Source organism: Littorina saxatilis, linkage group LG11, assembly GCF_037325665.1.
Source record: "Littorina saxatilis isolate snail1 linkage group LG11, US_GU_Lsax_2.0, whole genome shotgun sequence".
NCBI lineage: Eukaryota > Metazoa > Mollusca > Gastropoda > Littorinimorpha > Littorinidae > Littorina > Littorina saxatilis.
The window spans coordinates 21,924,605-21,948,326 of NC_090255.1; the positions used below are offsets into that span (position 1 = coordinate 21,924,605).

General features: G+C 40.9%; 2 protein-coding genes across 2 annotated transcripts; one reads left to right on the plus strand and one right to left on the minus strand.

Annotated features, from left to right (window-relative positions):
• Positions 1-1,495: 1,495 nt before the first annotated feature.
• Positions 1,496-5,923, plus strand: LOC138980011 (neuromedin U receptor homolog nmur-2-like). Its single transcript, XM_070352779.1, has 2 exons — positions 1,496-2,143; positions 3,037-5,923. The coding sequence occupies exon 2, from the start codon at positions 3,808-3,810 to the stop codon at positions 5,134-5,136; it is 1,329 nt and encodes a 442-aa protein (XP_070208880.1). The 5' UTR covers positions 1,496-2,143; positions 3,037-3,807; the 3' UTR covers positions 5,137-5,923.
• A 3,195-nt stretch (positions 5,924-9,118) lies between these two features.
• LOC138980009 (uncharacterized) lies at positions 9,119-17,651 on the minus strand. Its single transcript, XM_070352777.1, has 2 exons — positions 16,874-17,651; positions 9,119-14,983 (listed from the first exon to the last, which is right to left on the minus strand). The coding sequence occupies exon 2, from the start codon at positions 14,263-14,265 to the stop codon at positions 12,733-12,735; it is 1,533 nt and encodes a 510-aa protein (XP_070208878.1). The 5' UTR covers positions 14,266-14,983; positions 16,874-17,651; the 3' UTR covers positions 9,119-12,732.
• Between the last annotated feature and the right edge of the window lie 6,071 nt (positions 17,652-23,722).

Sequence of the window (23,722 nt, forward strand, 5' to 3'; positions counted from 1 at the left end):
TGTGTTTGTGTGTGTGTGTGTGTGTGTGTGTATGTGTGTGTGTGTGTCTACATGTGTGTCTGTGTGTGTGTATGTGTGTGTGTGTCTACATGTGTGTCTGTGTCTGTGTGTGTGCCTGTGTGTGTCTGCATGTGTGTATGTGTCTGTGTCTGTGTGTGTGTGTCTGTGCGTAGTGTGTGGGTACGTACATGAGTGCGTACGTGTGTGCGTGTGTGACTGTGTGAGGCTGTGCGTGTGGTGTGTGTTTGACATGTGTTCGGGATATGGGTTATTCACCAGACCTAGCTGTGTGTCAGTGGAAACCATGTTACAAATTTGACATTTCTTTACATAAGGCCAGAGATGGCACGGATATTCAGATTTGTTTCTTTGAAAAGCTTTACACTTTTTTCTTCAAGGTCCTCGATAAAACAAAACACTCAGAAAAAGTGGGTTTTGTCCTTCAAAGTAATATTTGAAGAACGTATGGGTCAGAATTGACCTTTTTTTTGCGACTTTTTATGGTAACACATGTAGTTATTTGGACAGAGTAATAAAGATATAACTTTGAAGTGGGTTTTATCTTACTGACAACAGGCCCCTAGATCCACTAACAGACCAACTTGTTTTATATTTATGAACAAATTTTGTTCCCTGGGTAGATATCAGAGGCACAAAATAATTTTGGAAAAAGGCAAGTTTTTGTACTTTGACAGAACTTCTAAAGTTATTATTCCTCGATAAATCATAGAAAGTCTCTCTGTTACCGTGTAGAGACGTCATTTGTGATGACAATTAAAAAAAAGAAAAGAAGATTGAACAATTAGTCTCCCTGAATGAATTGTTCTCCTTGGCGGTGCTTGTGTTCAAAAATACGATTCTGAGAAAACAGGGTCAAAAGTTTTCAAAATTGTGTCAAATGTTAATAACACTTTTTGAAATGATCGCTTAATTGCAAGAACGAGGTTGAAGACGACAAAATTACTTTGTACGATGATTCTATGATGTTCAAAGTACCTACAAATGCTGATAACTCAAAATACGTTCTTGGACCAAAATGTTGTGCCATCTGTGACCTTAACTGAGATATTTAACCATACAAATTGATTTCATTTATAAATATTGGTTCCATATTATATCCTTGGCCTGCAGATAAAGAATTAGAAATACTTGTACATTGTGTTTGTCTACGTTCAGTAAATAACAAGGGTTTTAAAATACGTCAACTTCGTGACATGAAAACCAATGGCATGGATTTGAAAACTAATAATCATTATAAAACAAAAAAGAAGACAGAAGTATAAACTATGTTGGTTTTTTTTGCATGTCTGTAATATTAATTATCTTACTGGAGCATCAATGAAAAGCGTGAAAGAATACATTCTAGTTGTCATTTCATATACGTTGTAATCCTCTAAAGGACTGAAAGGGCATGTCACAAAATGCTACACAGCTCTGGAGAATAATTCCCACGCGTGTACGTGCGTGTATCTGCATCAGCATATTTTCACATGCGCCCTGACGACCTTATGCATCAGCCCTGTAAGTTCAGTCTTTTTTCGGAAAATATACACTCATACCTTGGAGAAAGACTGCTACACTTATAACCTCAAACCCAAAGAAACCAAAACAGGCTGTCCTTCAGCTGTTTACGAGAGGGCCGACTTGGAGTTTGAATCAATCACTTACAACCGCATAAGTGGACACATCCGAGTTACCATCATTCAGATAACCTTTGGGTTGAGATGAGTGAACTTTCCTCGATCTACTGTAATCACGAGCTCATTGTAATGACTCCGTTTCTTCTCATTTACATAATTTCTCAGGAGAAGAATGGAAAGCTTGCAAGTTGAGATTGTATTATTAGTACGTCCATGTGATGGAAGGACAACGCACTCCCTTATTGTCAATTATGTGATCAGAATGAGATGTCTACTGTTGTGGTATGTTTACGTTGGTATAGTTTTCTACGCAACTGTTATCTTGAGTACGATGAAATAACCACAGACTATACAACTATTTTTTTTTTAATGAGTGACTTGTATCTCATGATGAATCCAAGATCAAACTTTTTAAATGAGTGACTTGTATCTTATGATGAATCCAAGATCAAACTTGTCTAAAAATGAGTGACTTGTATCTTATGGTGAATCAAAGAAATGAGGTGAGTACCAGTGAGTGTGTTTATTGTTTGCATGCCTGATTGCCATCCATTCATGTTCACTGTTTCTTTGTGTCAGGTTCTGTCTCCCCCGGATTCACTGTTTATTTAGCAAATTCACCTTTCTGTCTGTTTCCGTCTCTTTCTCTCTGTCTGTCTCTCCGTCTCTTCTTCTTTGTCTGTGTGTCTGGGTGACTGTCTGTCTGTGTCTGTCTGTCTGTCTGTCTGTCTCTCCGCCTCTGTCTCTGTCTGTCTGTCTGTCTCTCTCTCTCTCTCTCTCTCTCTCTCTCTCTCTCTCTCTCTCTCTCTCTCTCGTTTGTTTTAAGACTTTTGTTTCACTCTAACAATATTTTGTTTTTCTGTCACTGTGTCTGTTTCTGTCTCTCACTGTGACACACGTACACACACTCACAAACACACATCAACTAACACGCACAATACACACACACACACACACACACACACACACACACACACACACACACACACACTTACACACACACACACTATCTCTCTCTCTCACCCCCACACACACACATACAGACAGACAGACAGAGAGTTTCCCTAACATAAAAATGTGTACATGTTTCGGCCGAGGTTCAAAGCTTTCTCATTTTCATCTCGTCCCCTTCAAAACAAAGCGAGTTTGTGAATTTGTTGATGTAGTTGGTGCATAGGTGTGTGCGTGCGTGCGTGCTTGCGTGTGTGCGTGTGTGTGTGTGTGTGCGTGTGTGTGTGTGTGTTTGTGTGTGTGTTTGTGAGTGAGCGTGCGTGTGTGCGTGCGTGCGTGCGTGCGTGTGTGTGTGTGTGTTGTGGTGGGGGGTGTTTTCTTGTTTTCAAAGTGAATGTTGATTTATAACGTGTATATTATGATTGTTTCAATCTTTTCTTTACAGAGATGGAACGAGCAGCTCCATCAGGGCACAGACACCAGGGCTTTCAACAACTAATCCTTGACGATTTCTTCTCATGCAACAGTAACGATTCTTGTGATTTGGTTTTACCAACACACCAGAAATGAAAACCTGAAACACATTCACAAAGCACAGAGTTCGAAGTTCGTGCGTGACTCACATCATTTATTTGCTTTTGATTTCCAATCTGTTGTAATACTCTGGGTAAGAACACTAACAATTTTTCGAGAAATTACTTGGACTGCGTGGGACGAAACAATGCATATTCCCGGACGAGTGGGCCAAAACTGTGTCTGTGTCTAATGTCTAATTTTAGTTGTCCTTCAAACACCGAATCTGATTAGTTGGTTTTACTGCTGCGTAAGCCTGAAATAAGCGTTTAACTGCTAAAATATTTGACCACTGAAGACACACATACAAGTTGAGCTGCTGAACTTACTGTTCACCGAAGACACAGATACAGGTAGGACTGCTGCAAGTGTTGAGCACACTAGACACAGACTAAACTGCTCAACATACTGAATACTGAAGACGCAGATACAAGTGGAACTGCTGAACGTGTAACAGAATAAAGACCCAGATACAAGTGTAACTGTTGAACTTGTAACAGAATCAAGCACAGATACAAGTGTAACTGCTGAACGTGTAACAGAATCAAGCACAGATACAAGTGTAACTGCTGAACGTGTAACAGAATCAAGACGCAGATACAAGTGGGACGAATATACTGAATTCTCAAGACCTCGCTGAATAATGTTGAGCACTAGAGATACAGACGTTACCACGATGGCTGCACTGAGGTTATCCACACCGAACAGCACGGACACTCACAACGACACAGACGACATCCTACAACGTCTCAGTGACGAGAGAGCGTTCCAGCTGCTTCCGGTCTTCGTCTTCTTCGGTCTCGTTTTCGTCCTCGGCCTCGTCGGCAATTCTCTCACGGTGTACATTTACTGGGCCAAGTTCAAGGCCACCTGGTCAAGGACGGCCATCGTGGCTCTGGGGATCTTTGACCTTGTCAGTTGTTTGGTGGCCGTCCCCGGTGAGATGGTCGATCTCAGGTATTCCTTCAACTACCACAGTGACGTCATGTGTCGGCTCTCTCGCGCATGTGCGACCTTTCCCAGTATAGCTTCCGGGTTGATGTTGACGACGGTGGCTTTTGACCGCTACCGACTGATCTGCACGCCGCTGAAGTCGTCGTCTTCACGGAGAAGCGCCAAGAAGCACGTGCTGGCCGTATGCATACTGTCCTTCCTTGTCACGTGGCCTGCGGCTATCATCTACGGAACCATAACAATTGAGACGGGCTACCAAGGCGTGACTGGCACAGAGTGTTCCACCAGCGACCTGGTCAGGCACACCAAGTTCCCCCTCGTCTACAACCTCGTCCTCGCCGCCATCTTTACCGCGTCTTTCGTCGCCATGATCGCCTTCTACGCGCTCATCGGGCGCCAGATCTACCGGCAGGGCGAGTTCCGGAAGACCCTCATGCACGTGCGCGACCGGAAGCGGAAGAACACGCAGAGCGAGCTGGAAGCTTCCTTCGCCTCTGACCCCGACGCGGGGCGAGACCTGTCGCACGGAGACAGCTCCGAGCACCACAACAACAACGCTTCGGCCGACAACAAGCCCAAGTTGAACACGGAGGCAGGGAGTGGGCAGGGAAATGCAGACTCCCAGCCTTCGTCCCCTACTGGCCTGGCTCCCCCCTTTCCGCGTCGTCAGGTCAGCAGAACTCCCTCACTGATGCAGCGTCTTCGTAGAGCAGGGTCGGCAGACTCTAAAGCCAGCTCTCGCACGCGCAAAACCACCGTCATGCTGTGTCTCATCTCCGTCGTCTTCGTCTTCAGCTTTCTGCCTCACCTCGCCGTAAAGCTGGTTCGGACTTTGGACAAGGCCTTTCTGGAGAACGCCGGTACCGTTCTTCTTGTGGTGTACAACATCTGCGCCAGATCTTACTTTTTGAACAGCTTCGTCAACGTGTTTATATACGGGTTCTGCAGCTTCCGGTTCAGGAGAGAGTGTATGAAGGTGCTGAGGAAGTTAGTGTTCTGCAAGTGCTGTCGTCGTTAAATGAATATGGTGGTGTTTGTCCTGGTTTTGATTAAGCTGAACCATGCATGTGCTGTTGAAAACTTACTGCTCGCTATTTTGAAGAATTACTGGTGGTGCGCTTTGTACATATTTTGTCGCCTTATTTTACTTTGTTCTTCTTCTTTTTGCGTGTGTGTTTGTGTGTCTTATTTTATCTTTATTTCTTATTATATTCTTTTTTTAATCGATGTTTTATTTTTATTTTTTGGGGAGGGGGGGTGGGGGGGGGGGAGGGGTTCTTTTTGTGAAAGTGTGCTCAAGACATATAATTTCACTTCTGTTGACATATTTAGAAAGTTTACTTGACTGATCAAACAAGATATGATTCCAAAAATAAAAACTCATTTCTTTCAAAGGAGAGATCAGGAAAGTTACATTTTTGTTTGCAAATATGTTTACTATTGGTATTCAAATATGTTTTCCAAGTGAATATATACGTGTTCGTGTATAAGAATGCAGATACGGGTGTATAATACAGCAAACCAGATTCAAAAATAAGCTTACATGTATTTATACAATTTTGTCGGACATATTGTGCAGAGCGAACGGTCTTATTGACGTTTTGCGATTTTTAAAAGAATAAACCTTTTGCTCTTTTACACTTATATGATGCCGTCTTAACTTTTCTGGTAGAACAAGATGCACAAAATGTTTCCAATTAAGTAAGTTTCAAAGCCGAATGTATGTATGCATGTGAATTGTATGCACACGTTCACATCCAATGAAATCGTGAGATATGTCAATAAAATGCAAAAGTAAAGGGAAACCCCGCTTTCCTTATGTGTGTGTGTGTGTGTGTGTGTGTGTATGTGTGTGTGTGTGTGTGTGTGTGTGTGTGTATGTGTGTGTGTGTGTGTGTGTGTGTGTGTGTGTGTGTGTGTGTTTGTGTGTTTTGGGATAAATTGTTAGTTTGTCTTTTGAGCACTAATGCGTATTTATGTGTGAAGTGTTTTTACCGTGTGCTTTTCTGACATTGCTATTGTATAATAGCCAGCAAAAGTGACGGTCATGATGGTAAATTGAGATCAGTTGCATAATTTTCATAAATGCATGTCCACTTTTATCAATCGATCGAGCAGTTGTAATGATAAGATGCTCAAGATAGAAAAAACACAGACTGAATCAACCGCAATGCATATACAATAAACAAAACAAATCTAGCCAAGCAAAACTGATGCTACCCCAATATTGCACTGTTGCAGTGGAAGAAGAAAATGCAATTATCTTAATGTTGTGTGGTAGGTAAAAGCAGTTGAACCAATTGTGTATATCTACCATTGAGTTGATATATCAACATGCCTTTAGAAAAACACGCACGTGCATCACACACACACACACACACACACACACACACACACACACACACACACACGCGCGCGCGCGCGTGCGCACGCATTCACGCACAAACACACACGCACAGATACACGCACGCACAAATACACATGCACGCATTGACGCACGTACTCACGCATACACAAACACACATACACACGCCCACACACATATACACACACACACATTCACACACACACACACACAAACACACACACACACAAACACGCGCACACACACACACACACACACACACACACACAGACACACACACACACGCGCGCACACACGTTTCTGATAATACTCGTTGGGTGGGAAACCCAGTCCATTTATATCCGTTTTAAATTTGCATAATAAGTCGTACATAAAGAGTACACAAAGAGGTTATTTCATGTCAGAAGAAAAACAACAAATAAGATTGCGAATGATGCACCATATCCATCGCTAAATTATACATCAACGATAAATTATCTCTCTCTGTGTCTCTCTGTCTCTGTCTCTGTCTCTCTCTCTCTCTGTCTCTCTCTCTCTCTCTCTCTCTCTCTCTCTCTCTCTTTCTCGCCCTCTCTCTCTCTTTCTCTCTCTCTCTCTCTCTCTCTCTCTCTCTCTCTCTCTCTCTCTCTCTCTCTCTCTCTCTCTCTCTCTCTCTCTCTCTCTCTCTCTCTCTCTCTCTCTCTCTCTCTCTCTCGGAATGGTTGGGAATGAGAAGTGTTTCTTACAAGAGTTTAAAAGACGTTTACAAGATTGTTTTTGTCAAGAATGGTTCTCCTTTTTAGAATGCAGTGAACGTTTTGACATTTATAATTGTTACAAAACATGCTTGGAAAAAGAGAAATACATTGAATTAATTGAAGATATTAAGTTCAGAGTTGCTCTTACTCGTTTCCGCGCAGGAGTATCCGAAATCAACGCTCACAAGTTTCGGTACGCACCAAACCAAACGACAAGAAACTGTCCTCTCTGTACAACAGATAAAGAAGATGAACACCATGTTGTATTTTTATGTCCTTTTTATCAAGACCTTCGAGCAAAGTATTTGAAAATCTCGAACTCTAAGACGCTGCAACAACAACTTGTGTATTTCTGTGGCAGTAATGAGGATAATTTGATGAACAGCTTCAGCAGATTTGTGTTCTTCATGTTACAGAAGAGACGAACCCTTATAAATCAGGTTCAGTGACATGTCATCAGGGTCTTAATGTATTTGTTGAATTTTATGCGTGACTATAATTTATAACTGTGCAGATACTATTGCTGTTATTTTAACCACTATTGTAAGGGGCTGTGGCCTTAGACAATTAAAGATTTGTTCTTGTTCTTGTTCTTGTTGCTCTCTCTCTCTCTCTCTCTCTCTCTCTCTCTCTCTCTCTCTCTCTCTCTCTCTCTCACACTCTCTCTCTCTCGCTCTCTCTTTCTCTCTCTCTCTCTCTCTCTCTCTCTCTCTCTCTCTCTCTCTCTTTTCAAAACAATTTTAACGGGTGAGGGAACATCTTCTTTGGAAGAGATGTAAGCCATAATTATATAATAAGCCAAGAAGAAGGAAATACATATTATTTCATATACATTTTTACCCGTTTTGGATTTGTGTACGAATAACAAAGAACAGCCTTTTCAATCACAACATAGCAACATCTTGTAGCAGGCGTAATGTCGACTTCATAAAATATTCTCTTTTTGTGTTTGCTATATTTGCCCGAACATAGGATAAACTGAAAAAAACCAATCTTAACTGTCGTGTATGTCATCAACACATAATGTTTGCGAGCAGTTGTTATTACTTTGGAATGTAAAGAACAGTTTCAGAAATTGTAATTGGTTGTCGATGCTACGTCTATAAACTAATGAGAACAAGGAAACAAAAACGTTATTCGTTTTAAAACTTTGATATAGAAAATCTGTTGTTGAAAATCAAGACATGAATTGTGAACATATGATTTCAAGAACTCTCTATTGTCAGAACAAGCGCCGAACTTCACCGCCACGATACTTCCAATTGAATCAAGATCAAAGCTTTAATGAGTTTGTTATGGCGGAGACAAAACTGTAATGTTGCAATTAACAATATTCATAATGGAATTAATAGCTCAAAGAGAGAGAGAGAGGGAGAGAGAGGGAGAGAGAGAGAGAGAGAGAGAGAGACAGAGAGAGACAGAGACAGAGACAGAGAGAGAGAGAGAGGGGTATCCTAGGACACGCCGATGAACATACTCTGCGATTCCCGTCAAAATCGGTGCGGTCGTTTCGGAGCCTATTATCATCATACCCACCACACAAACGTACACACATAAACAGCAACCAGCTTTATACATCAGATTAGCTGTATCCTTTTTTTCCTCGAAAATCTTCACAGCAATTTGTCTAAACCGTCCTTGATGAATATTTGTATTTCTTTTTGTATCATAAAAGATACGCTCATCACATGTATTTATTACACATACACACACATACACACACACACACACACACACACACACTAACACATTCCCACATTCGCGATCGTGCTGTGGCGCTTCAGAAAAAGGACAAGACAGACAGACCGAAATGGAAAGAGAGCCTGCAGACACAGATAAACAACCATGCAAATACTCTTTCTCCTTGTTCATCTATACACTGTTACACAAGTCATGAACTCGAGTACGATAATACACACACCTGTAAACACAAAAACGAAAACGCACTCACAACCACACGCAAAGAACGACAGAGTCTTGGCAAGCATAGTAACCGAGACTTGTAAGTCAAAGGTCTTGGACCAGAAACATCGACTTTCTTGTACGTGTTCCGTGACGTTATTGTAGGTTTGACGTCATAATGACACAAGAGCGAAGGAAAAAGAGGAAGGGCACGAGGGCAAGCAAACTCATTTGTTTAGGGCATGATGGAAACAGGGGGAGGTAAGGCCCGGAAGATAAGAGTTACGGAACTTGTACGAAATCGCCACTACGCTGTGCATTGATCGGTGTCGGATCTCTTTAACCACCTGCTGGCGAGGCGCATTGAATTTGATACAACCTCAACTAGTCTCGATTAGCTTTGAGGGTCATTTTACATATGAAGGCCAACGAAATGCCGAGACCATAAGGTATGCGAAGTGATGACGTCGAATACGTGACCTAAGTTGATGCATGAATTCTTCCAGACTACGTCAGTCAATTCCAAAGATCGCTTTTGTGATGAAAAGAATTTGTTTTAGAGTTTGCTGTCCAGAAACCCGTCAAAAAAGAAGGGAAAATGTATGTGAAAGTGAAAACCAAACAGGAGCAGAGTGATACGATAGGAATACAGAAACATATTTCTTGGGTCTTGACCCTTGCAGATAGGTGGACTGAAAGTAGTGTGTGAACAGAACAGAACCAATTCTGTCAGGAAAGAGATCGTCGTCAGATTGAATTACAATAACATTAACATGCTTCCATTTAAAACTTCTCGGTCTTCATCAATCAATCAATATGAGGCTTATATCGCGCGTATTCTGTGGGTACAGTTCCAAGCGCAGGGATATTTTTTCTTTTTCTATTTACATATTCAAGGCGCAGGGATTTAATTAGCTTTGGTCGGGCGTCAATCCACGATGACGACCTCGAAGTTTCAAATGGAAGCATGTTAAATAGAGAATAAATACTACATGGCTTGCTGTGTTGTACCAGATTTACAGGAGTTGGTTTTTTTAAATATTGAACTGCGAGCGAAAGCGATCTGTTCATTATTTGAAAAAGCAACGAGTGTAAATCTGGTACAACACAGCAAGCCATGTAGTATTATGTTTATCCTACATACTGTACTTACGTGTATCTTACTGAAAATGTCTTGCAGACGAGGCAGCTAAATTGAAGACGCTTGTTTTGGAACCTCGATCTCTTCTAAAGCCTCGTGCAATCTATTACGTCAAAGCAAAGAAACGTCACTCTAAAAGTGTGGCGTGACGTGTTAGTTCTAAAGATTCATGGAGAGTAATAAGCGAGCGCAAATTTTGTTTCTATAATGACGTTTGTCTCGGTGACTTTGGCACCATAAGCAGTGGAAAAACAGGTCCCTGCCAGACTTGCTTGACATGACCTCATTTACATGATATACACACGTGTGATTTGAACGATTATTATCTCACGGGTGTCTCTCTCACGTATGTAGGATAATGTGTAATTGTCTAAGCCGCCATTTTGGAGAGTTTTCTGACGATTTTGACCTTACAAAATTTAAAGGCACAGTAAGCCTCCCGTAAACCATCACAGAGCTCCCCGAGCGTCTACATACAGTACAAGCATACTTCCATTTGAACGCTCACCGAACGGGAACATCCTGGCTGCTTTCTGTCGAGCGTGAGAAATGTTCAAAGAATTTATTTTCGTGGACTTGGTCCTCTACAACAATGGCGCCTCGTTTTGGTGCTGGACGGCTGTTATGAATATTCACTTGAATACCGGAAATCACGGTTTTCTTATTTTTCTCTATCGTCCAAGCCCATAAAATCGAACAAGGCGGATTGCGTTTGGATTTCCCTCTTTCAGATGACTGAGATTGCCCCCCTTGAATCGTTCCGTGTCAAGGCCAGTTATACGGTACTGGCCGTGTGTTCAAGATGTGGCTTTTGACTGTTGAGAGGAACGGCGATATGCATAACCCGTCGTCTGCTACGACCCTTGCGTGACCCTGCTTCCGGGTTTTTCTTTTTTCAAACTTTCACAACTTCGAATTGTACTGATCTTGTCTTGATGCAAAAAGAACTCTTTTATGATTGAAGAATGTTTGTGTAACAAGCTGTCAATTCATTATTTAGATTTTAAAAGTTAGGTCTTGCGCAAAAACGCACCACGGTCCAAAAACATTTTGATAATCATCGATTCACGGCTATCGCCAGTTTACATCGATAGAATGAGACCCGAAGGGAAGTAACTCATGTTTGACCTGAGTTCAGGATGGGTCCAAAAAGTGTTCGAGACAATCTGCAAAATTAATTCTTTAAAAATTGCTCGCTCTTTACGTAGGGCACCTAGGATGTTCCCGTTTGGTGAGCGTTCAAATGGAAGGGTGTTTGTACTGTGTGTAAAAGCCTGACAGTATCTGTGATGGTTTACGGGAGGCTTACTGTCCGGGCGTGATTTCCGGTATTCAAGTGAATATTCATAACAGCCGTCCAGCACCAAAACGAGGCGCCATTGTTGTAGAGGACCAAGTCCACGAAAATAAATTCTTTGAAAATTTCTCACGCTCGACAGAAAGCAGTGTGTATGGGTGTGCGTGCGTGTGTGAGTGTGAGTCAGTGCGTGTGTGTAGGTGTGTGTGTATGTGTGTGTTTGTGTAGGGTGTGTGTGCGTGCGCGTGTATGTAGGGTGTGTGTGTGTACGTGCGTGCGTGCGTGCGTGCGTGTTTTTGTGTGTGCGTGCGTCTGTCTGTCTGTCTGTCAGTTTGCATTCGACCCACTTCCACAACAGGAAATGCATGAAGGGCACCAATCGGAGAGTTTTCAATGGTTCGCACCTCTCAGGACAAAATTGTCAAATAATTAACACAATTAATGTTATGTCAGTGCGTGCTCATTTGCATCGTCTGCAACAAGATGCTCATTGCTCACAGTACTCAACCCGTAAATCACCAGACCAAAACAAACAAAAAACATCTACTGAGCAGTGTTCTCAGTTCGACCTATCGATTTAGCAGCTTCGCCCTAACTCAAAGAGAGTTTAGATGAAGAAATATGTGTCTTTCGCTGATCTTCTCTCAACAATAAGGTTTTAATTTTCACGGGAGACTGCAGTATACACAAAAGAATTCAGTCCATTCACGTGATGAAAATGATGCGAACAACTGTGTTTTTCGTCTTTGTTGATTTCTTTTGTATCATCCGCGTGTACTTGTAGATGATGCCACTGAGAGGTCCCAAGTAGTAGAGTATTAGCGGGTACATGGTCGCTGGGCCAAGATGATAATCGTAATCATCAGAAATGATTGAAGTTATTTCCATAATTCATTCTCGGAAGTCACGGGATTTATGAATGCTGATCACTTCCTCTGTGCATATACACCACAAACAGACACGCCCACTCAGCGGAGAAGGAAAAAGTAGAAAATGCGGATGCATGAGGTGTTACAAATTCTCACCACATTTACTCGAACTCTCTCATTTACTTTTATTGCCATTATCCTTGCGTAAGACGTCATCTTCTATTCAAGGCAAAGAAATAACAGTAACTGGGCCATTATTTACCATTTTAAAGCAAAAACAGTAGTCACCGCCAAGAAAAGTTCTTATCTGATTTTGCAGGAGAACAACCCACGACACTCGTGTCTGAACCTGGCAGAGTAGAAGCTGTAGACCAGCGGGTTGACAGCGCTGTTGAAGAAGTACGATCTCACGGAGATGTGGTACACGTTCAAACCCCACCTGTCAAGGTCGAGACGATCTTCGCCTCCATACCAGGAGAGGGTGACAAGGTAAGGGAGAAAATTCACCACGAAGACAGCTGTCAAGACGAACATCATGAGGGTGGTACGCTTCGGGATTTTCCTCACCGCCCTTGCTCTATGCGATGTTGGTAGCAACGAGTTTGTGTTTTTTAAAGGTGGGTTTACATTTCTCCTCTTCCAGCAGCAGAGTGCTGACAGCCCTGATGCTTTCGTGCAGACTGTTGCTCTGTGATCTGCTGTGATACCCAGCGTCGCCTCCAGTTTCGGCTCAGCTGCGTTCTCGTCACTTGTAGAAAAATCTTCAACAGTTGACACTTTGACGCTCGTTTTGGAAGATGCAATAGTGGACACTCTGACAGTGCTGACTTGTTCCGTTTGAATTCCACTTTCCTGCAAGCCGTCATTGTTCATAATCGTCGAGGTTTTAACGGTTTTGTCCGTCGAAGTGCTGAGAGTCGCCTTGGGGTCTCCGGATTCAGCAAGTTGATTTTGCTCGTTCACGCTTGAAGCAGCTGACTGAGACTCTGACTCCAGCTGGTCTTTGAACGGCTCTATTGTGCGATCGTTCTGTGTTGAAGCCTTTCCACAAGTTGTTTCTGCTTTTGTTTCAGTTGTGGTTTGACAGCGGCTTTCATTTTCAGTAAATCGTGTTTCCTGGGTCTCCGAGTCCTCGATACCTCTTGAAGGCGCAGCCATGCGTTTCTTATGCTTCCACAACCGCCTGGCGATCAAACCGTAAGCAGTTCCCATGACTGCAACGGAAGACACAAACGTGACCACTACCAGGGCTTTGTACACATCAAGGTACAGGGAATGCACAAAGTCTTCGTCGATAAAGCAAGTACTACCAGTGATGTTGGATCCCTCGAATCGTATTGTTTGCTTTCCTACCAGAACTATCGTAGGCACAGCTGTACTAAACGCCACCACAGAACACAGAGCCAGAGTTTTCTTCAGAGTATATTGCCTTTTTGTTGGCCGACAGACTTTCATGTACCTGTCCAGAGCCACCGTTACAAGAAGAAAGCCCGAGAAAAGTACCAAGAAGCTTTTAGCTGCTCCATTCGCTCTGCATATTGCGTCGTTCACTTCCAGGTCGTTGCGAAACCGAAACAGGAATTCTGTTGGTAGGGACAAAACATTAGTCAGCAAGTCGCACACGCTCATTGACAGAACAAATGTTCTTGAGGAGCTGGGCTTGTATCTTCTGAAGTACACGAGGAACACGATGATATTGCCCACAACGCCAGCTACCATCAGCACAATAATGTATGTCAGAGTCGGTGCAAAGACAGAAGCGAAGTGGTGATTCTGCAAGTGTAAGAACTCCTCCGGGCCAATGGTCGCTTGGTCTGTTAAGTTGTCTGCTTTCATGATGATCTTATGCCTCCTGTTTAGTGTCTAAAACCTTTAACCTTTTCGTATCAAAGAGTGACTAAAACCTCTAACCTTTACGTATTAAAGATGAATTAATCAATAAATAAATATAAATCCGGATCGCCTGTCACTTCGAGATCAGCTCTCTCAAGATGAAGTTGTTTGGCTTCTGTAATCCCACCACCGACGTGTGCAGATTGCCGTCAAGGTGACGGGGCGTGGTCAGATACCCTCCCTCAGCTCAGCTGTTGAACGTTCCTGTTTTCCTGGAGGAGGATTTCTGCAGTAGTCTCTTCCGCTTGTACTTCTCGTTTGCCTGTCACGCTTTGGATTTAGCTCTCAAGAAAAAGTTGGTCGTTTTCTGAAATTTCTCCAAAGGCAAGACCAGTTTGTTCTCAAGAGTCACTGTTGTGGGGCTTGGTCAGATTTCCGCTTTAAACTACGCGAAATTTCTGCAGTCCCAGAACGCGTGTTCTGCGCGCTGTTTTGCTTCTCCGCATGGAGACATTGGGAAAAGCACCAAACCTGAATCGTCTGTGCAGATGTTCGTTCAAATGATTGAGGCCTGTTCTAAGATGACAGATGCCCACCTTTTCTGGTCTGGACAGTTCGTAGAATTTATTAATTGAATACACCTCTCGCTTTTGTGCAGTATGTTCTGTGTGGTTCAGTGATGATACGTTTGGTTTTGCTTTTTCAGCTTTTATTTGTCTCCCTGAAATAAATTTAAAAAATATAAAATAAAATAAAATAAAATAAATGAGACATTGCTGCAATAAGTGTACAAACACAAACAAAAAACTGCTAAAATGTTAAACTTTTTACCTGTATTTGTGTTAGTTTTTCTTAAGTACGATTAAACTTTAAAAAGGAATAACAAGCACTATGTTCACTAAAGGAATTATGTAAGAAGCGTTTATAACGAAATAACCAAGAATAATAACAATACATGTAGTGATCTTTTATGTAAACTTCATTTCATTTCGTTATTGAATAGCTAAAACTACAAGCAGTTCATTTTATAATTTGTTCAAACTGTGTTCGCACACACTCACACACACACACACACACACACACACACACACACACACACACGCGCGCGCGCGCACGCACGCGCATATTTGGTGTGGACTGTACCTGTGTGCTTTGAGATCCGTCTGGAATTTTGCCATTTTATTTTCCATATATACATGTTAATAAACAAGGCAAGGCAAGGCAAGGCAAATTTTATTTCAAGAAACCACATGGGGGTACATGAAAAAACAAAAATACAAGAACAAGAAAGAAATGAAGGGTGTTTCACTCATCCATATAAACTCAATCTGTCGAAAAAGTTTTAGTTTTTTTTAACAAAATTAATATGAATTTCAAATCTCAAAAATAGAAATTCACGGATTATTGCTAAGTTCATTTATACATGTTTAGCGGGAGAGAGAGAAAAACTACAATTAACTGCCTATATGATTTTTACTTTTCAACACCAATTTAAAATTCTTTAAAAATACCCTTTTTAAAGTGAATTAAACTCAACAATACTTTTTCTTTGTTGTGGAAAACAGAAGTTGAAATTTAATTGCATTAGGATTATTGCTATACTTAAATGGCATTCATTTTTTTCTGAGTTCGCTAAAGAAACTGCAATTAAAAACAAAATGAAATGTATCCCCAATATCACCATTATTGCACTTTACACACACGCTTTCATTCTGTGATACATTCATAAACCTTCCTTTGTGGATTGGCAGCTTGTGATTTAGCGTTCTAAAACACAAAAATAACAATCCCAAATTGTGTGGTAATACTTTCAAATATTGTTCGAACATAAACGTCTGTTTATAAAGCCGATAATGATAAAAACACGTCACTGGAATTTAAATCAGAAAACCACATCAGCTGCACATAATTGTTGGTCTTTCAAACACTGTAATGATTCTTACTTGAACCAATGGCTAGAACAATTCAGATTCCATTGGTTTATCCACATTCCACTAAGGCCAAGGTTATTAAACGTTGTCTCTATATACATTTCAAATAGGGGATTTATAAACATCCTCTACATACTGACGATACAAAATACGGTATATTGTACTGGAAAACTTATATTTGCAATTAACATTCAACAACTTAAACCAAAAATTTAACATTCTATTTTTCGCCTGAATGTCCAGTGGGTACCTAACAATTGCACCATCAACCATATTGCTTGGAGTTGACTTACCCAACTTCAATTTTTTTTATATAATCGTAATTGCAGTTTGATGCAAATTTTAACATACCAGGACACCATACTTCGCATTCATACAATACAATTGCACAATCATCCTGTCAAACGATTCTAACTGAATATTTAAAGGTAACATTAACTTTTTACATCTTTTCAATAAACCAAACATAGCCCTTGAGGCTGCATCATATAAACATTTTTTGGGCTACATTGAATTTATTAGTATAATTCATATACAATCCCAAGTACTGATAATCAAAAACCACATCTCATTTCTGACCAGAATAAACAAAAGTGGGAACAAAATGAAACAAGAAGTTTAGTCAAATACGTCCGCTCTGAGTGCAAATTAAGCAAAAATAAATAAGAAAACTACAGTACCTGTGTTCGAGGATCGCTGCTTATCAGTAAAAATCGCAGACCTGAGTTTGTAGTTCGACGTACAGATATGCGTAGAATGAGTCCTCTGTTACTGATACAACTTCTCTTAACACAAGAGCCAAGCGCGTATGATAACAATGGAAGTTATCGCTTTGTTTTTTTACTTCCTTCGTTTCTAATATCCTGATATGCATCGTGAAGCGCTTTCGCGTGGCCATGCAGTGAAGACATCACAGCCATATAACACTATCCCACAAGGAGGCCTCAAGGAAATCCGGGTTAATTTTTCTCCTTTACGGAGTTTCCGCATAGTCACAATCCTCTGATCAAATTTCTATTTTCCCAAAAATCTTGTGGTGCATTTTGTGTGTGTGGATTGTGAGGGGGGAGGGGGTATTTGTGTGTATGTGTGTGTATGTGTGTATGTGTGTCTGTTTGTCTGTCTGTCTGTCTGTCTGTCTGTCTGTTTGTCTGTTTGTGTTCCAGCTCATCGACCTTTCAATGTCAATGTTTATCTGCCTGCCTGCCTGCCTGCCTGCTTGCGAGTACGTCGTATGCGTTTGTGTTAATCGCTGTGCCACTGGTGTTTCTGTCTGTAAATCTATCTTTCAATAATGATAACAATAATAATAATAATAAATTGTTTGTTTGTTCGTTCACGGGCTGAAACTCCCACGGCTTTTATGTGTATGACCGTTTTTACCCCGCCATTTAGGCAGCCATACGCCGCTTTCGGAGGAAGCATGCTGGGTATTTTCGTGTTTCTATAACCCACCGAACTCTGACATGAATTACAGGATCTTTTTCGTGCGCACTTGGTCTTGTGCTTGCGTGTACACACGCGGGTGTTCGGACACCGAGGAGAGTCTGCACACAAAGTTGACTCTGAGAAATAAATCTCTCGCCGAACGTGGGGACGAACTCGCGCTGACAGCGGCAAACTGGATACAAATCCAGCGCGCTACCGACTGAGCTACATCCCCGCCCATACTAATAAATGACGTTTCTATAGCGTGAGTCCCATCAATTGGCTCCAGGCGCTTTACAAATCTGTGTCTGTATGTGTGTGCCTCTGCGTGTCTCTACGCTGTGGTGAATAGATCTCATGTGCACCCGGTACTGCTCCTCTTTTCATTCAGGGGTCCTTAAAGGGGGTTCCACTGTCAATGCAAACCGCAGAATTCTTGTGTCAATGTGACATCTTTGTAACCTGTTATTTCAAGAAATAAGGATGTCCGTATAAGGCAAACAAAAAAAATTGTCTGTTTAGGGTAACCCGACCGACCCTATCGATTTGGCGCCGACCCAAAAACTTTTTTTTGATTTAAAAAAAAAAAAAAAAAAAGAGGTAAAAATGCTAAAAAGAGACATTTGGCGTTTCTTTCTCTCCCTTTCTCTCTGTTTTATTTATACGTTAGTTTTGAAACATGTATTCATCAAATATAAGAAGTGAATGTTCAGCCAACATAGCATTTACACACACACACCAAAAAAAAAAAAAAAAAAAAAAAAACCCTACCTACCTACCGACCCTACTTTTTTTGGTCATGTTACCCTAAACAGACAAATTTTTTTTTTGGCCTAAACAGCCACTTCTTGTCAAGTACCTTTCAATTGGTTCATGACTCGATCTTCACACGCAAAACAATGTTTGTCGTTGTCCAAAACAATTCGTTATACAGCTTGTTTGGACTTTTTCTTTGCAGCAAAACTAATTCAAAGTACTCTTGAAACCAAATACATGTTTTCAAATTATTGCCAGAAATAATTACAGATAAAATATCAAACGGCAATTAAACAAAGTATAAAACAAAGAAAGGTTCTTAGACCAGCGATTTGGTCTTGCTCTTGACCATACAAACACGCATCCTTCAGTAAAAAAAAAATTAAACCTGTAGAGATTAGTTCAAGTTGACAAACGACTAGTTTTCGAAAAATCCATTGTTTTTACAACACATCTTATTTTGAAGGTTAAAAGCGGAAGGTCATTATAGTTCGTATGTGCTATAATTGCTCATCCTTCATCCTACTTCTCAGTTCAGACAATGTTCTAATGAAATGTATAGAGCGAGAAGTGGTTAAATGCACTGTGAAGGCATTCATGTTCATCACCACAGATCTGTTTAGGTTCATACACACAAGTTTATAATGCAGGATATAATATTTGGGTATCAAGACACAAGTTGTTATAAAAAGATGAGACATTTTGTAAATCACGTAATATTGATTGGGAAAATGTGTGTTTGTATTTTTTAGAAAAAAACAACTTGTAGTGGATCAGTGTTCGTAATTTTTGAGTTTCAAATATTAAGTAGAAAAATTGAATTGTAAATATTTGTATTTCCATTGTACATAGAAAATTTCCATTTTTCGTTAGTGTATTATACCTCTTTGGTTGGAGTTGAAAAAAAAAAGTAAAAAGAAAAAAAAAACAATGAAGAAGGATGCTCACCGCCGATTTACAACAACAACAAAAAAAGAAAAAGAAAAAAAGGAAAGAAAAAAAAGAAGAAGGAAACAGTTAAAGGAGGGTTTGAAGCAGTCTACATGCAACTGAGGTCAAATAAAAAGAAAGAAAAAAAAATATTCAAACACAATTTTACATAACACACACAAAAACTATACGGCATGATGTCTGCGTGGAGTGGGAATTTGTAATGAACTCATCCCTCAACGAATACTAGCGTCAATCTGAAAAAACTAAATCATCGAACAATTCTCACTCTGTATATTATGAAGTATTCATGATGTTGAGAATAAAAAAAAACAAGCATTCTAGGTTATTGGAACGATTGATTATTGACAAAACGAATACTAGCGTCAATCCGGAAAACTAAATCATCAAACAATTCTCACTCTGTATATTATGAAATATTCATGATGTTGAGAATCAAAAAACAAGAATTCTAGGTTATTGGAACGATTGATTATTGACAAAACGAATACTAGCGTCAATCCGGAAAACTAAATCATCAAACAATTCTCACTCTGTATATTATGTAACTAGAATGAATACCCGCTTCGCCGGGTAGCCGGCTTCGCCGGGAAGAAGTACTTAGAGCCGTACGCCGGCTTCGCCGGGTCCGAACTATGGACCCGCCAAGCTTAGGTCCCTCCCAGATTCGTGGAATGGGAACAGCACGAATATGATTCAGTGGCCATAATGCCATTCCTGACCATATCGAGTCCCATCCTTGTCGACGAATGTAACCGTGTTAATCACCTTTGGAGGCGAACTCCACTCAAACAGGACTGAGCAAGTTATGGCTTCTCAAAGGAAGGCCAGTACATAAAATTACACAAAAGCCGCCAGACCACATCACAAACAGAACTGAAGAATGCACAGGTGTTGCTTACATAGAGACACACACACTTACACACACACACACACAAACACAGAGAAGCCGTATCTATAGAGAGATAGATGACAGTGTATTTTTCGCGTGGCTATAAATTGATTCGACCTTTGCACTTTTACAGTGAGGATAATTTACGGGTCCAATTTACGTTCTGTACACTGCGTTGACCTTCTAAAAATAGGTAACAGTAACAGAACGCCGGGAATATCCGAAGACGCTCAGCGCAGTGGACAGCGCAGTGTAGTAACTTACAACTGAACGGGAAAGCCACACGAAGGAAGGGAGATAAACGCCAAACACTGGAGAAGATAAGGAAGAGTTACTTATAATGGTGAAATGAACCCAAAAACGAAAATGAGTTCAGCGCTGCGCGCTGAGAGCACGTGTTGAAATATCTCATCGATGATATTGTGTCCGGGGTGTAGCTGAATACGGTGTCCAAATTTGAAAAAGATCCACCGAGAACTTTGGCGTTGTGATGTGGTGTAGCGGCTATGGTGTGTCGGTATGGGGGCCCGGGTAAGCTGAGGTGGAACCAAAATAGCTGAGGTGGAACCAAAATCGGTTCCGCGCTGCGCGCTGAGAGCACGTGTTGAAATATCGACCAGGTTGTGTCGTGTCCCGGGTCTACTTGAATATGCCCACCAAATTTGAAGCAGATCCATCGAGAACTTTGGCCGTGCATCGCGCACAGACACACAGACAGATACACAGACAGATACACAGACAGACACACAGACACTAGTCGTATATATAAATAGATATTCATGATGTTGAGAATCAAAAAACAAGAATTCTAGGTTATTGGAACGATTGATTATTGACAAAACGAATACTAGCGTCAATCCGGAAAACTAAATCATCAAACAATTCTCACTCTGTATATTATGAAATATTCATGATGTTGAGAATCAAAACAACAAGCATTCTAGGTTATTGGAACGTTTGATTATTGACAAAACAAAATGTTCCATCTACAGTACGTCAAACCAGTAGTCTTTTAAGTAAACAGACAAACACTTATGGTACACTTATGATATTTCTCTTCAGGATGTTGATTTTGGGGTATTTTTCCAAGTGAAGGGGTGGTGTTATTCCATTAAAATAAATAAATCAATAATAAATAAATCAATAAATAACTAGACAGATCAGCGGCGGTGAATATTAGCATCTACGCGTGAAGGACAGTCCCTTTAAGAGTTTCTGTAAGATTGAACTGAACAATTAGAATCTGCGCCAGTCGACAATGCATGAAGTACATTTATCTTGAGTATTAGTGGTTACTTTGATCATTGTTTAAAGCGACGATGTTTCCTTTTTGGCAAAGTTTAGGATATCCTCTTCAACGAATGAGTATGATACACAAACTACACAACTACAACCAAGGAAATAATCAAGTATTTCAAAAGTGTGAACAATGTACCACGTACCTTGCCAAATACTCTGTTGATTGCATATAAACGGGCTGCGTGTGTGTGTGTGTGTGTGTGTGTGTTTGTGTGTGTGTGTGTGTGTGTGTGTGTGTGTGTGTGTGTGTGTGTGTGTGTGTGTGAGAGAGAGAGAGAGAGACAGAGAGACAGAGAGACAGAGAGAGAGAGAGAGAGAGAGAGAGAGAAAGAGAGAAAGAGAGAGATTGGAGATTGCCAATTTGCTTTACACATTTTCAAAGTGTTTTTATATTTAGTCAAGTTTTGACTAAATATTTTAACATCGAGGGGGAATCGAAACGAGGGTCGTGGTGTATGTGTGTGTGTATGTGTGTGTGTATGTGTGTGTGTGTGTGTGTGTGTGTGCGTGCGTGCGTGTAGAGCGATTCAGACCGAACTACTGGACCGATCTTTATGAAATTTGACAAGAGAGTTCCTGGGATTGATATCCCCATACGTTTTTTTCATTTTTTTGATAAATGTCTTTGATGACGTCATATCCGGCTTTTCGTGAAAGTTGAGGCGGCACTGTCACGCCCTCATTTTTCAACCAAATTGGTTGAAATTTTGGTCAAGTAATCTTCGACTAAATAGTTTAGTCTAAGCTACTTGACTAAATATTGTATTTTCGCCTTACGCGACTTGTTTTTACCTGCTAAGATGTGGCTAAACAAATTAAAAAGAATCGTTCACATGAGCGGCTGGTGAAGGCAAGTGTGCGTGTGTGTGTGTGTGTGTGTGTGTGTGTGTGTGTGTGTGTGTGTGTGTGTGTGTGTGTGTGTGTGGTCTGCTGTCTGTCTGTCTGTCTGTATATGCGCAAGACGGCGTGCTTCTGTGATGTAAGTTACAAAGTGGCTATTTGATATGGCAACGTTTGAGGAGGAAGAGAATCAGAACAGTCAATTCCAAAAAACAGTCACATGCCTTTGATCTTGCTTACGATCTCCAATACCATCGTGCAATTCATCAGCGATCTTCCCTGGCTTCTACGTAGAATAAGAGCATCCTGTCGTTTAAACTAACAAACCATCCACTGCTTTCTGTGAGAGTGGGACTTCTTCGCTGAATTAAGGGCTCAGTTACACCTGAAATGTTGAAAAAAATCACTTATTTTTGTTTTACTTAGTCTTTGAATGTTTTATGTAGCAAAATGAATATATTTTCACACACAGTCTTCCTTTTTTTTTTATAAATATAAACTTTTTTTAATTTTTTTTTTAGTGAGGGGGGTCTGAACGCTACAGACGCCATTTTCTCCCCCAACTTTCGATTTTCAGGCTGACAGCTTTCGCACAAAAATAATGAGCTACTCCCTATTCAAGGGAAATAATTTATGCTCCCTGCAAACAACCACTTCCGTTTCTTCAAATTCTTCGACTGAGAGCGTGTTTCGAAGGTTTTTTCAGTTATTTTTTCAAGGTTTTGTGAGGTTTACATCGGTGAAGGCTGTCAGAATGCCTTCTGATCTCAAACTGCGGGGCACGAAGAGAAAGAAACGTAAATTTGCCGGGAATCAGCACACGAAGAAGCAAAACAAGTCCAGTGAATCAACATCTTCTGGAATTCAACCCATGGTATTGAATGAAAATGCAGAAACTGTTGACATTGTACCTGATGCTGAAGACACGATTTTGCAAAGTGCCACGCCTACATGTTCAGAAAGGAAACTTTTGAACTTGTACAAGCTGCCATCCAGTGATTCACTGAAGTGAATCAGAAGAGCACAGAGATTGAGGAGACTGGGAAGAGAAGAAGAACTGGTTTCAGTGGAGGGAGTTCCTTACATGGCAGGTGGATATTAAACAAGCAGAGGCCAGCCACTGTGAGTAGATTTGTGTTTTTTGGCCGTCACCATGGATTTTGACGGCCACTTTTTTGTCCGAAAAATACACTGTTCGACCGCTCAGGACAGCATAACTTTTTTTGTTTTTTGAGATATTGACCTAAAACTATCGACACAGATATTTCAGAATTGAACACTTTTCTGCGCAGAAACAGCCAGGCAGTTGACCTTTTTGTATGTGTCCAACTGGAAGGATGCTTTTACCCCACGTGGAATGTCC

Bases quoted from the DNA above. Each gene is read 5' to 3' on its own strand.
- LOC138980011 (XM_070352779.1), top strand. From the start codon at position 3,808: ATGTTGAGCACTAGAGATACAGACGTTACCACGATGGCTGCACTGAGG.
- LOC138980009 (XM_070352777.1), bottom strand. From the start codon at position 14,265: ATGAAAGCAGACAACTTAACAGACCAAGCGACCATTGGCCCGGAGGAG.